This window comes from Chiloscyllium plagiosum, unplaced genomic scaffold, assembly GCF_037043375.1.
Source record: "Chiloscyllium plagiosum isolate Xiang-an unplaced genomic scaffold, Cpla_swu_hap1 HiC_scaffold_4, whole genome shotgun sequence".
NCBI classification, from domain to species: domain Eukaryota; kingdom Metazoa; phylum Chordata; class Chondrichthyes; order Orectolobiformes; family Hemiscylliidae; genus Chiloscyllium; species Chiloscyllium plagiosum.
The window spans coordinates 88,735,031-88,750,653 of record NW_028270142.1 but is presented as its reverse complement, the minus strand read 5'-3'; the positions used below and the strand labels follow the sequence as shown (position 1 = coordinate 88,750,653).

The following is a 15,623-nucleotide window of genomic DNA, read 5'->3' as shown; positions in this document are numbered from 1 at the left end:
AGAATAGATTACAGCTTCAAAAAGATTGAATAAGTTGGAAATCTTAAACCTGACAAAACTTATGAAAAGCTTGGATTGAGTATACACTAAATGTTTCAACTTATGCAAATTACAAAATGTCCAGGAACTGGAGGCTAAGAATCACACAGGAACAAATATTCACCCAAGGCCAGGTTTGCACTTCAGAGGAAGTGCTCTCAACCGTACTGCTGCAGAGATCACCAATCACTTCCACGGACTTCCTTTTTTGTGCAGGTATTTAAATATAAAACAAGCATAAGTTACACAAATAAAAATATTTATTTTGCTTTATTGAATACAAAATTGGTGCTGAACAACAATTCTGTTAGAGGTATAATTCAATTCCATTTTGGTAGCATTTAGTTTAACCTGTGCATTGTAATTTATTTTGCTCTTGCTGATTTACTTTCACTTTGACAAACAAGGTACATTGTTTAAGTTGGAGAATAGTGCTGAAAATGTGTTGCTGGAAAAGCGCAGCAGGTCAGGCAGCATCCAAGGAGCAGGAGAATCGACGTTTCGGGCATGAGCCCTTCTTCAGGAACGTCGATTCTCCTGCTCCTTGGATGCTACCTGACCTGCTGCGCTTTTCCAGCAACACATTTTCAGCTCTGATCTCCAGCATCTGCAGTCCTCACTTTCTCCCTAAGTTAGAGAATAATCACTTTAATAACCTGTCAATGAAATTGGTAAAATTCTGTAGAAGATGGTAGAGTATAAGTGAAATTGGTTCCTAGGGCTAAAATGGAAGTTGAGACAGTGGCAAGTTGTATTCAGGTTAGCAGACTTTGGTATAGGTTGCTTGAGTTATAATAAAGCTGGTAAACTGTCACCAAGGCTGGTAAACTGGCACAAAGACTGATGATATTGATGGCTGTACCAGCTCGCATTTATCTCTTCGCCTGTAATTAATAAGCTGAGCAGAGCACATTCGAGACTGGACACCATTTCCTTGACAACAGGGTAGATCAACTTAGATTCATACAGCACGGAAACAGACACTTTGGTCCAACTGTCCATGCCACCCAAGTTTCCCAAACTAGTTCCAATTGCCTGCATTTAGCCCATATCCCTCTACATCTTTCCTATTCATGAACCTATCCAAAGGGGTTTCAAATGTTGTAAGTGTACATATCTACTACTTCCTCCGGCAGTTTATTCCACATATGAACTACCCTGTATATGAATGTCACCCCTCAGGTCCCTTTTAAATTTTTCTCTCCTCACCTTAAAAATATGCCCTCTAGTTTTTAACTCCCCCATCCTAGGGAAAAGACCTTGTTATTTACCTTATCTACATCCCTAATGATTTTATAAACCTCAGGTAAACTCAGCCCTCAAATGCTCCAGTGAAAAACTTCCCAACAACATATAGGTAAATCTTTTCCGAACCTGCTCCAATTTCACATCCTTTCAGTAGCAGGGCGACCAGAACTGTACACAGTACTCCAAATGTGGCCCCAACATCCATACAACTCCTAAATTTAGGCAAGTACACTAAATGCCTTAAACACCTTGTCTGCTTGTGTCACAACTTGCAAAGAATTATATACCTGAACCCTTGGGTGTCTCTGCTCGACAACACTACCAAGTGAGTTTGGGAAGTTAAGCAGCACTTCGCCTAGTAGACCTGGATAGTGATTTAGTGATATTCTTATAGCCAGCACAGAAATTTATTTCTGGTAGACCACTTAAAATATTCTTGTAAACATTCAGTGATAAGTGGATCCCAAGTTGATAACCACTGGCTTAGACAATGCTGGTGAGATTAAAGCTTTAGGACTAAATGGGAAGAAAAAAAATCAACAAGAAAAAACCAGCACGGCATTCATTTTTATTTTCAAGAGGGTGTCCGTAGGCTTCTGATGGTTTTGTAGGTTTGGCACAAGTCAGTTCAACAGCTCATTAATACTTGCCAATTAAACCCATAGAAAGAAGCGACCTGCATGAGGCATTTGTGTGGCTCTAACAGATTGAATCATTTACTTTGGAAAAAGTAGGGAAAAACAGTACAAAAACAGCAAGATCATTTCTGTAATACCAAGCAGGTTCATAAAGAATCTGATATTAATTACATTACATGCATCTTCAATTATGTTAAACACAGCCAGCAATTTTAGGAATTTTATGTAAGTCAAACTTTTATTTCATGTACAGTATACACAAATTTTAGGATTGAACAAGAGGCCAGCAACTTTAAGAGGTAAACAGTACAACAGCAGTCATAATAAATAATTTGGCTGAAAACAGTACTTGTCCATAACCAGTGTCTTTTCACAGCTGCTGTGCTTTGTCTATTCCACACTCCAATGATAAGTGGAATGTAGTTTATTTCCTAACCCTTTCTCATCACTGGGCTGACATAACTGAACAATCATCTAAGCAAAAAAAAAATCACTTTCTTCCCTGATGTTTGATTGGCAGTCTTTTGTTTTAAATTATGCAACATATCCCTACAATAATTGAGTCTCATACTTCACTCGCATCTGTATCATCATCGAGGTACTCGTCCTCCACTGGTGCATTGCCATTTTGAGTTGTCCACTCTTCTTCATCATACTCAATGCTGTCATTGTCTTCATTGAGATCACTGTCAGCATCAACAGCAGCAGCAGCCGCCACCACCAAGTTTTCCACTACTGGCTGCTGTGGAATATTTCCATTGTTATTGACAAACACTGTGCTTTCATTCTGATTTTCCTCAATGTACACTCCCTGATGGCACATTGGGCATGTATCCTGAATGTACAACCACTTGCGTAGACAAAGGGCATGGAAATAATGGTTGCAAGGTGTGATGCGTGCTGAAGTGGTGAACTCTTGGTAACAAATTGCACACACATCACCAATATCATGCAACCTGTTGCCTCTTACTTCTGGCAGAGAGTTAATTTTCTTCACTGCAGTCCTCCTGTTTATAAATGTTTTCCATCCATTTTTAGCTTGCAAATAAATGTTAAAGTAAGCATGTAAGCACATCATACAGGCACGAATTTTACTACCAGATTCAAACATCATTGTGTAAGCGCCATTTCCAAACATTATCACTCCAAAAATGAACTCAATAACATTGCCTGTTGAACGAACATAGTAAATGTAATCATCTAGTTTTTCCCATAAAACATTGTAGTACCCGTCAATTATAAACAGAGTGTACACAGTAAGGGAAACAATTACTTTTAAGCACAATTCGACACAGAATGCTGTCACAGCAAAGAGCCAAGTGTTCAGTGTGTGGACCTGCCACAAGGTGCAGCTGAGTACAATTGGAAGAATGAAAAGGCTAATGGAAACCATGAGAACAGGCAAGTGTCTTCTGAAGGAGGAAACATGGGAGGCACTAAGTGACATCAGCACAGGATCTGTCATTCCATGGATAAAATGCAGGATTGCAGTCAACAGAAGGCACATGTTGCGACTGAGGCGAACTAGTCTTTCTTCAGGTTCCAGTCCACTCAAACCTGTCTGCAGAGCTAAAATGAAAAATAAAACAGGTGCCACAAATCCTAAGCGTTTATCTTCCTCCTCAGTCGACCCAATGAAGGCTAAGATTCCAAGTCCCAAGTAGTGTGCTAATGATGAGATAACTGCACTCATGCCCAAGACGGTCAATGTTGAGTCACACCCACTTATAATGAGATTACAGAGCACCTCCCAGCTGTCACTCCAGGAAATAAAGTAGCTTTTGTTCTCTGAATCACCTTGTGTCACTTTAACAACATAAACTAAAATAATAGCCTGTGCCACTAGCCGAGTCAACCAAAACACCCTCAGTACATCTGGAAAACGAATCCTCTTCCACGTGTCCTCCACTATAACTTGTAATCCATATATACGATACATGTGCCGTAACAGTAAATAAACATATCTTATTGTATAATAAAACCATTTTAAATTCAGAGTTACGTAAAATACAGTCTGTGCTGTTATATACATGCCTGAAAAGGCAACTAACAGATTTTGAATATCTGCTGGTAACTCCAAGGCCAGGCTTAGTATAGGCAGTAAGAAGTTTACCACAGTCAATGCAGAAAATACTGATGGAATGCTCAGTAATGTTGCATACCCAATGCCAATTGTGAGCTGAACTGCAATAAGGGCCAACCACAATGTCGGGCCATTGCGTGGTAGTAACTGCATCCCAAACACTGCAGAGTAGTATGCATTGTAGAAATCAATGTGAAGTGTGGTGTAGTAGTTTACTAACACAGACGTTGCAGCAAGTAGAACAACACAGCCAAATGCGTACAGTCTGAAGAGTGCTCTTTGGGATAAGACAAGGATAACACATGACAGTAACAGACCTGAAAAAGATTGGAAAAAAAAATTAAATTTAGTTTCAGTATATTACAGACAATTCGGAAATTATTCTTACATTATATAGACAAAGAGTTAAACTCCAGGCTGAATGACCAGTGTTTTACAATTTACAATTCTCCGAAGTTCAACAGTTCTTTCTATTTTCTACTTTATTTAGCTTTCCCTTTAGTATATCTAAATTATCACTTCAATTGTGTGTTATAGTAGCAAGTTTGATTTTATCATTCTCTGGGTAAAGAAATTTATTCTGAATTGCTCACTGGATTCAGACCACAAGATCATAAGACATGGGAGCAGAAATTAGGGCATTCAGCACACAGTGTGCTCCACCATTCAATCATGACTGATAAGCCATTCTCCCATTTTCACCTCATAACCCTTGAGCCCCTGGCAATCAAAGAAGCTGTCTTCAATGACCTGGCCTCCACAGCATTCTGTGGCAGTGAATTCTATAGATTCACCACTCTCTGGCTGAAGAAGTCTCTCCTTATCGCCATTCTAAAAGATCTTCCCTTTAGTCTAATGCCCTCAGGTCCTAGTCTCTCCTATCAATGGAAACATCTTCCCAACATCCACTCTGTCCAGGCTAATCAGTAAGTTTCAATTAGATCACCCCGATCCTTCTATACTCTATTGAGTTTAGACCCAGAGTCCTCAAACATTCCTCATATGTTAAGCTTTTCATTCCTGAGACCATTCTCGTGAACCTCTTCCGAACATGCTCCGGGGCCAGTACATCATTCCTGAGATATGGAGCCCAAAACTACACACACTCCTCCAAATGTGGTTTGACCAGAGCTTGATAGAGCATCAGATGTATGTCCCTGCTTTTATATTCAAGTCTTCTCAAAATAAACACCAACATTGCATGTGCCTTACTAACTACAGACTCAATCTGCAAGTTTACCTTGAGAAGATCCAGGACTAAAACTCCAGAGTCTCCTTGCATTTCAGACTTCTGAATTTTCTCCCCATTTAGAAAACAGTCCATGCTTCTATTCATAACAAAATGCATTACCTCACACTTTTTCATATTGTATTCCATTTGCCATTTCTTTGCCCACTGCCCTAACCTGTCCAAATCCTTCTGCAGCATCCCCACCTCCTCAATACTACCTGTCCTTCTACCAACCTTTGTATCATCAGCAAACCTTGCCAGAATTCCCTCAATTCTTTCAACTAGATCAATAAATGTATAAAGTGAAAAGTTGTGATCCCAATACTGATTCTTGCAGAACACCACTTGTCAGGCTACCATCCTGAGAAAGACCCTTTTATCCCCACTCACTGTGCCAGACAGCCAATCTTCTATCCATGCTAACAGTTTGCCTCTATCATCATGGGCCCTTATCTTGCTCAGCAGCCTCCTGTGCAGCATCAAATCAAAAGCCTTCTGTATGTCTTGATAGATAACATCCATTGGCTCTCCTTGGTCTAACCTGCTCCTTACTTAGAGTCATAGAGATGTACAGCATGGAAACAGACCCTTCGGTCCAACCTGTCCATGCCAACCAGATATCCCAACTCAATCTAGTCCCACCTGCCAGCACCCGGCACATATCCCTCCATACCCATCCTATTCATTTACACATCTAAATGCCTCTTAAATGTTGCAATTGTACCAGCCTCCATCACATCCTCTGGCAGCTCATTCCATACACGCACTACCCTCTGCGTGAAAAAGTTGCCCCTTAGGTCTCTTTTATATCTTTCCCCTCTCACCCTAAACCTATGCCCTCTAGTTCTGGACTCCCCGACCTCAGGGAAAATACTTTGTCGATTTATCCTATCCATGCCCCTCAATTTTGTAAACCTCTATAAGTCACCCCACAGCCTCCGAAGCTCCAGGGAAAACAGCCCCAGCCTGTTCAGCCTCTCCCTGTAGCTCAAATCCTCCAACCCTGGCAACATCCTTGTAAATCTTTTCTGAACCCTTTCAAGTTTCACAACATCTTTCCGATATGAAGGAGACCAGAATTGCACGCAATATTCCAATAGTGGCCTAACCAATGTCCTGTACAGCCACAACATGACCTCCCAACTCCTGTACTCAATACTCTGGCCAATAAATGAAAGCATACCAAACACCTTCTTCACTATCTACCTACCTGTGACTCCACTTTCAAGGAACTATGAACCTGCACTCCAAGGTCTCTTTGATCAGCAACACTCCCTAGGACCTTACCATTATGTGTACAAGTCCTGCAAAGATTTGCTTTCCCAAAATGCAGCACCTCGCATTTATCTGAATTAAACTCCATCTGCCACTTCTCAGCCCATTGGCCCATCCTCGAAGAATTCTAACAGATTTATCAGGCATGACCTCCCCTTGATGAAACCATGGTGTCTTTGCCCTACTTTACCATACACTTCCAAGGATTCAGAAATTTCATCCTTCACAATGGATTCCAAAATCTTACCCACGACTGTGGTTAAGCTAATCAGCCTGTGATTTTCAGTCTTTTGCCTTACTCCCTTTTTAAACGGGTGTCATGTTAGCAGTTTTCCAGTCCTCTGGGCCGCTCCCTGACTCGAACAATTCCTGAAATATTATCACTAATGCCTCCACTACCTCTTCAGCTATCGCCTTTAGAACTCTGGGGTGTAGTCCATCAGGTCTAGGTGATTTATCCACCTTCAAGCTATTCAGTGTTTTAGCATCTTCTCCTTGGTGATGGCCACCATACTCAGCTCTGCCCAGACTCTCAAACTTTTGGGATATTAGTCGTGTCTTCCACAGTGAAGACTGAAATAAATGGGTGGCACAGTGGTTAGCACTGTTGCCTCACAGCGCCAGAGACCCGGGTTCAATTCCGCCTCAGGCGATTGACCGTGTGGAGTTTGCACATTCTCCCCGTGTCTGTGCGGGTTTCCTCCGGGCGCTTCAGTTTCCTTCCACAGTCCAAAAATGTGCAGGTCAGGTGAATTGGCCATGCTAAATTGCCCGTAGTGTTAGGTGAAGGGGTAGATGTAGGGGAATGGGTCTGGCTTTGGCGGGTCGGCATGGACTTGTTGGGCCGAAGGGCCTGTTTCCACACTAAGTAATCTAATCTAATGAATAATTGAGTTCCTCAGCCATTTCCTTGTTCCCATTATCATCTCCCCAGTGTCATTTTCCAGCAGTTCAAATGTCAATTTTCACCCTTTATATATGGAAAGAAACTTACAGCCTTCCTTTATATTACTGGCTAGCTTACCGTCCTATTTATTCTCTCCCTCCTGATTTCTTTTTTGGTTATTAGTGACTAACTCATTATGGTGCCTACTTCTGCCATCACTTGCAAAGGGAATGTTTCTAAAATTATGAAAGGCAATTTAAAGAATTGTAGACAAAGTAGAAAGAGCACAGCTTTTCTCAAACAAACAATCAGCATAGACAACAGCTCAATGATCACCATACGAGTTGACTGCATTTCCACTTTCCAAATAAGGAATGTAACAGACCTATTGCTTCCCTTTAAAACTGTGGTAAATAGTCTTGCATAAGTATGGTCCAGCAGAAAGCAAAAAGAAATTAACCAGTAATAATAGCATGGAGACACAAAAACTGAAGAAAAAGCCATAAGCTATTACAGTAACAGAAAGGTAGCAAAAAAAATACAAAAAGAGTTAGGAATTTTTTTTAAAAATGACAAAAAAACTACAAAATTAAACCAAGGAATAGAAAAAAAAACAATGAAAATCAGGTTAGGAATGTGATCTCTAAGGGGTGTACAGAGTAAAATAAAACATACAAATTAATTATTTTGCTTCAATAATTACTCGTGAGACAACTTAGGTGACCTGATAGCCAAATGAGATCAATAAAGACAAGGCATTTAAAATTATTTAACAATTCTCTCTCCTTTTCTAAGTCACAATGGGAGAGCGTAAAACCGTCAGCCTGGATAGACCACACTTGTGCATATTAAAAATAGTCAGCGAAAAGGCAATAGGAGCATCTGTATAAAAATTAATCAGAAAAGCTAATACCGCCAGAGGACTGGGGACAGCTAATTTAGTTCCAGTAAATGCTTTGGCCTTCTGTAAAATTGGCAGTTAAAACATCATCGACTGGTACATTCGAAGCATTGCCATGGACAAATCAACATTCTCCTCCCATATAGTATAAATGTTGGTTTCCTCAAATTTCTATTTTGAAACTTTATTGCTGGAACAGCACAGCAGGTCAGGCAGCATCCAGGGAACAGGAGATTCGACGTTTCGGGCACAGGCCCTTCTTCAGGAATTCCTGAAGAAGGGCCTGTGCCCGAAACGTCGAATCTCCTGTTCCCTGGATGCTGCCTGACCTGCTGTGCTGTTCCAGCAATAAAGTTTCAACTTTGATCTCCAGCATCTGCAGACCTCACTTTCTCCTCAAATTTCTATTTGTCAACTGTCCTGATAAGCATTAGATGAAACACTTCAACAAAATACCACATTTTTCAGCAATACTCAAGTTTTGTACTAACCAAACAAATACATGGTATCTATAATTTCCAAAAGGCAAACTGCTTGTACTAAGTAAAAGATTCATGACTAAGGTCAGGAGACAAGTAGCATAATAGACAGGAAGCTAGTTACAAGATAGAAGACAGAACAGGTTGCATCTCCCACAAATCAGTGCCAACATTTGATAACTGACTAGAAACAGCACTCTAGCAAAATGGAGTACACTTGTTAGAAAATTAGTAATTCAACTTTAAAGTATAATTTTCTCACACAGCAGAACAGTTAATCACTAATCTGATGACCCAATCACTCCTTAGAACAGGCACCACAGGCCAAAATTCATTATCCCCAACTGCAGCTATATCCAATTTGGAAACTGAAGACTGTTTCAGATGAAGAGAGTTTTGAATCAGAAACTAAACTCACAGAACTTCAGTGCTAAGTGGTTACGAGCACAATTCACAACCTTGTGGTACTTGTTTGAGTCCACAGAGATTGAACTAAACTCATGGGGTAACCTCAGGCCATATTGTCAGAGAAGTACAGCATGGAAACAGATCCTTCTCAACCAAAGTGAGCCTAACCAAGAAAACGATTACTTGTAGTCAAAGAAATTAACATGACTTTCCTGGGTCACCTGTGTTTTTAGGAAAAAAGGTTAATGGAATCAGCAAATAATTTGCAGTTAACTGTATTTTCAGAAACAGTTTAATGGCTGTAAAAACTACCTTGCAATCAGGCCTAGATCCATGCAGCAATATTTCTATCAATATCTCGAAGCCGGCAACCCCATTCTAAATGATTAAAGACTTAGCAGCCATTCTAGGTTTGACTAATACATCACATCAGTTATGACACCTTGATATTTTACTTCTAAATTCTGTGTCCTACCGTATTTTCAAATAAACCTGTTGGGACTATAACCTGATGTCATGAGATTTTTAACTCTATCAACATGGATGATTGAAGTTATACTTCACCGACAGCATGAATGTATTTTCTAATGCAAATTAAACTATTAAGAATTCATCAAGTAAGGATGCTGGTTTCCACCATTGTAATATGCTCAGATGAAAAATAATGCCGAGCAGCACGTTCTCGCAGGTGACACTACCATGAATAGATAAAGGGAGAACAGCTAGATTGCAAAACTGTTTTAATGGATTGTAACTTTGCCTAAAACGTAGAGAAGGGGAGTACAATTAGAATATTTAAAAAGCGTCTGGATAGGTATACAAATAGTAAGGTTTAAGAGGAATGTGGGCCGAATTCTGGCAATTGGGACTGGCTCTGATTGGAATGTCTGGGGTGTGCTGACAAGTTGGACCAAAGGGCCTGTTTCCATTCTGTATGACTCTAAATAGGAAATGCACGGAGAACGAGTGCTTCTTGAAAGAATGACTATGCTTGGACTACTACATCTCCTTGTAAGCAAACAACTGTGGTGCTCAGCTGACACTCGTAACACCAGAATCAACTGATAACTGCAACAGGCACTAAATTCATCCCACAGAAGAAGAAGGAACTGAGTCAAGGATCATGCAATGGAACCCATAACCAAATATGAAGCAGTAAATCGGAGCACATGAATAGTCTTATTACAACTACCAACAGATAAGGTTTTACTCAAAGTACTTATCAGGAGTTCTCATTTCTAGATTATTAACCAATTATTAAAGCATCTCCCATCTCTCCCCTATCCACTACAAAAGCTGCTGCAATTCAAAAAAGTAGCTCAACATCTCCTCCAAGATCACTTGGGATGGGCAATTAAATGCTGGTCTAGCCAGTCATGGCCAAATAATGTAAAATATTTTTGTTAAAAAATTTTATCTGAAAATATTTCAATTATTTCCATGATATTTTATAGAAGACGGTTTTATTTTGCTGTTTCATTAAAATGAAAATTCAAATCCAGAGTAAGTAATTTTACCTGATTCGTTTATCTCTTCTGATCCCTCCACACTGGTTACATTTCTGCTTGACATGCATTACCAATGAGCAAAAATAAAACCCATAATTAAATTCCAGGAATGTGATACAATATTGACATTTTCACCCATTTTCAAATCCCACAATGGGTTCACCCTTACTGCGTCCGTGTCCTCCCACAACTCTATTAGCTAAAATCTTGATACTCCTCTAATTCCACACCTCATATGCACTGATTTTAATAACCTAGGCATTGGAGGCCACAGTATCTGCTGCACAAAATGAAGTTCTATAATTTCCTCAAACTCCTTTGCTTCTCCCTCATCTAATATGCTTCTTCAAACTTATTCCAAACAACATGGTTTCTGTGAATTGTCCTGATAGCTCATGTACATCAATGCCAACTTTTGCTTAACACTACTGAGAACCAACTTAGCACGTTTATTGCAAATCGTTCCATGTAACAGTTTCAAAAGCCTTCAAAATTAGCAGATGACTGCAGATCTCAAAATCTACCCTACAGTAAATAAATCAAAAGACCTTTTTTCCCTTCTGGCTCAAAGCCTTAAAAAGGTTGGCCTGGAAAAGTATCATATGAAAGAACATTGTGCAGTAACATAACAATTCTCAGATGTATTAAATACTTGAAATACACTTGACAATGACTTTTCCTATGGTGCCTCAGGTGATGCCTGATGTTAGATGGAAACATTCATGTAAGTGCGAGGAAAATAAAACACACCAAAACGTGTGTGGAAAGAGGGAGAAGAACAGAAAACAATGCATTATTTTATCATATAGTATTGGTAAAAAAAAATCCTTAAAGTAAGCTGTTGGCTCAGAGTTTTGTTAATTATTCTGCTAGAAAGGAAAAGCTAGTACAATGACCCATCTTCATAGCATTAAGCTATGTGGGTTTCTCATGTTTGGATGGGAATATGCATATCCACAGAGGTAGACAAATGCATGTCTGTCGGAGAGATGCAAATTTTATTCCAAAGGTCAATAAGGATTGCAGTCTACAAAACCTTCAAACAGGTTACACTGGTGTATTCTTTAGATCAATTAGGGAGTGTATTAGCATTGAAAAATAATTTATATAAATATAGTTTCATGTCAAATTCCTCAGGAACTACTTCCTGATCAAGTATCTGAACTGGTTTTGCAGGATTTAAATTTCCTCTGTAACTCAAGGTAATGAAGATAAATACTCCATATTCCTTTTGCAAGTAATGGTAAAAAAGGGATATAGGTGCAGAGGGTCCTCGGTACATACGTGCACAGATCATTGGAGATGGCAGCATAGTTAATAAAGCAATGTTCTTTACTCAATTAATAGGGGGTAGAGAGTAGAACAACAGGGAGGTGATGCTCAACTCATACAAGACAACACTTGTTAGACTTCCAGGCAGAGTATTGTGTAAAGTTGTGGTACCACATTATAGGAAAGTTACCAGTACATTTGTATGAGTGTCAAAGCGATTTACAAAATGGTTCCACAAATGAGAAATTTCAATTGGGGATAGACTGAAAAATGTGTGACTATTCTCCTTGGAGACAAGGCAGCTAAGAGGAGATATGATAGAGGTTTTCAAAAAAAAAACACACTGCATAGAATAGATCAAGAACTGTTCCTGCTCAAAAATAAAATGACAAGAGTACAGATTTAAAGTGATGTGCAAAAGAACCCAGGATGATGAGATAAACAAGACTTCAGTGAGCAGTTAGGATATTGAATGCACTACCAGGACATGTAGTGGAGGTAGGTTAACTGAGGCATTCAAGGTGGCACTTCACAGTTATTTTAGATGGAAATGGTACACAGAAACATGGGAGGGAAGCAGGAGATTGGCACTAGATATGAGATCGAGTATAGGCATGATGGGCAAACAGAATCACATTGTTACAGCAAAGGAAGCTATCAACATGAAATGAAAATAACTCAAAAATTGGTGCTTAGAAAATTCCAAAATTTGGGAACAAGGTACCAATGATGTCACAGATTTGTTGATGTTGCAGACATCAGTATAAATATTTAAAGTGATAAAATTCCAGAGTGCACAAAAAATGGCAGTATGCAAAATAGGGTGAAGCAAGGGATTTCAAGTCAAATGTGCAGATTTTACATTATCAAGACCAAATGAAACCAAGTATAGCAGTGGCGAGTGGCCTGATAAGAAAAGGAGACTATGGCCTTCTAAATTATGAAAGAGCTATAATTTACACCAGGGAAGAGTGAAGGATCAGGATGCTTTGTTCAATGGTACTGTTAAGTTGCAGAAGCAGTTGGGACCAAGAAAGCTCTCACTAATGTGATAACTCTGACAGTCTCATTAGTAACAAGGAAGCATTCACAATATGAACATGGGACAACAAAAATAGTCATTTATTTGAAATTTCTATCCCAAAATGTTCAAAGTTCTAGTGACAAACAAAAATCTCCAAGTGAGTGGACCAGATTTTACAGTAGTAAAGGAATATTGCCCAATTACACCACTGATAGTTGACAACAAAGCTTTTGCAAAATATATAGCAGAAACTTGTTTGAATCAATAGGGTAACCTTTCCATAGAATCTGTGAGCAGACCAAAAAAGTGAAGTTTTCAGATACAAAACAGCACAGAAGAATGTCATTCGAGCCATTAACTCATGCTTGACAGCTCTCTGGAAGGCTGCTGAGTCAGTGCCAATCTCCAATGTAACCCATGGCTCTGTACATTTATCCCTCAAATGCCCAGCCAATATCCTTTGGAAACCATTGGCTATCTATCTCCAATTCCACTAGCAGACCATGACAGATCATTCCACTTTACAAAAACTTTGTTCCTTGCTCCTGCCCTCTACCCCAAATCTCTTGCCCACAAATTTAAATGTGTCCTCTCGGCCTTATATCAAGCTCCCTTTGTATTTATGTCCAAGCCAACAATCTATTAAATCCATGAAATACAAATCAGAACACTTCATTTAAGATATCCAGCACCTGGAAACAGAAAACAGTAGAGAAACTCAGAAGCATCTGTGGAAAGAGAAAGTAGTGTTAACTGAGTCCAATACAACTCTTTTTCAGAATGAAGAGTCATATTTGTCTTGAAACCTTAACTTGCTCTGAAAAAATCTACCCTGTATCCTTAGGCTATGACCCAGATTCTGAATTCCCAGTCATTAGGAACATTCCCCCTGCATTTACTCTATCTACGCCTTTTGTGAAAATAATGTAGGTTTCTATGGGCTCTCCCACTCAATTAAATTCCAGTAAGTATTGTCCTAAATGACTCAATTTCTTTTCAATCACTCACTTCTGCCTTCCCAGAAATCAGTCTTGTGATTCTTATCCCCACCCCCACCATCCCCGTCCTTTAAAATGCCTTGTAGCTATTGAGACCCTGACAGCTGGGAGGCAATGCATCATTTGAGGGTTTTGTTTGCTGCCTCAGAATAGTCTACCAGTTCCCCAAATGAAATTCTACCAGCTGCCAAAATGGAATTTAAATGTTGCCCCCAGAGCATTAACCTGAGCTTATAGACTACTTTCCAGCCTTCTATCCATTAAACTGCCACCAATCCTATATGCTTTAATTTTACATGCTAATCTGAGGAATTGTATCAAAAACCTTCCAAAAAGTCCAAGTAAACTACATGCACTGGCTCCCCCTCACCAACCCTAGATACTTACAAATCTACTGGAATTTTTCAAGCATGATTTCCTTTTCATAAATCCATGCTGACTTGGTTAAATTCTGTCACTGTTTTTCAAGTACTCTGCCATTAATTCTTGAAAAAGGGACTTCAGCATTTTCCTTATCAATGTCAGGTCTATAATTCCCTGCCATCTCTCTACCTCTTTTTTAAAAATTGTGGAGTTACATTAGCTACCTTCTAATTTATAGGAATTATTCCAGAGTCTATAGAATCTTGAAAGACAACCAATGCATCCAATATACCTAGGGCCACTTAAGTACTCAGGGATGGGCAGAGAAGTGAAAATTTAACTAGTAATAGTGTCAGGGCAAAGTATCAATTCAGGAAGCAATTGCAAATTTTGAGAACCATTGCCTATATACTTTAGTTTTTGCTAGCTGGAATAACCTACGCCAAATTATTTTACTTGCGCAAGATTCAACATATTCCAAAGTTACTTCACTTAAATCCCCAGGACCTAATCAGGTGTACCCTAGAACTCTGTGGGAAGCTACAAAAGTAATTGCTGGGCCTCTTGCTGAGATATTTGTATCATCGATAGTCACAGGTGAGGTGCCGGAAGACTGGAGGTTGGCTAACGTGGTGCCACTGTTTAAGGAGGGTGGTAAGGACAAGCCAGGGAACTATAGACCAGTGAGCCAGACGTCGGTGGCAGGCAAGTTGTTGGAGGGAATTCTGAAGGTCGGGATGTACATGTATTTGGAAAGGCAAGGACTTATTAGGGATAATCAACATGGCTTTGTGCATGGGATATCATGTATCTCAAATTCGATTGAGAACAGCTTCTTTCCCACTTGAGCTTTTTGAGGAAGTAACAAAGAGGATTGAAGAGGGCAGAGCAGTAGATGTGATCTATATGGATTTCAGGAAAGCGTTCGACAAGGTTCCCCACAGGACATTGGTTAGCAAGGTTAGATCGCACAGAATACAGGGAGAACTAGCCATCTGGATACAGAACTGGCTCAAAGGTAGAAGACAGAGGTTGGTGGTGGAGGGTTGTTTTTCAGACTAGAAGCCTGTGACCTGTGGAGTGTCACAAGGATTGGTGCTGGGTCCTCTACTTTTTGCCATTTATATAAATGATTTGGATGCAAGCCTAAGAGGTACAGTTAGTAAGTTTGCAGATGACACCAAAATTGGAGGTGTACTGGACAGCGAAGAAGGCTCCCTCAGATTACAACACGATCTTGACCAGATGGGCCAATGGGCGGAGAAGTGGC

General features: G+C 39.7%; 1 protein-coding gene across 1 annotated transcript in view; it reads right to left on the bottom strand.

Moving 5' to 3' along the window:
* Window positions 1-281: 281 nt before the first annotated feature.
* The window catches only part of rnf139 (ring finger protein 139), a 28,153-nt gene continuing 12,811 nt past the window's right edge, over window positions 282-15,623 (bottom strand). The window contains exon 2 of the mRNA XM_043688252.2: window positions 282-4,325. Within this exon, the coding sequence (XP_043544187.2) occupies window positions 2,491-4,325 (1,835 nt within the window). The 3' untranslated portion in view covers window positions 282-2,490. The remainder of the gene's footprint in view (window positions 4,326-15,623) is intronic.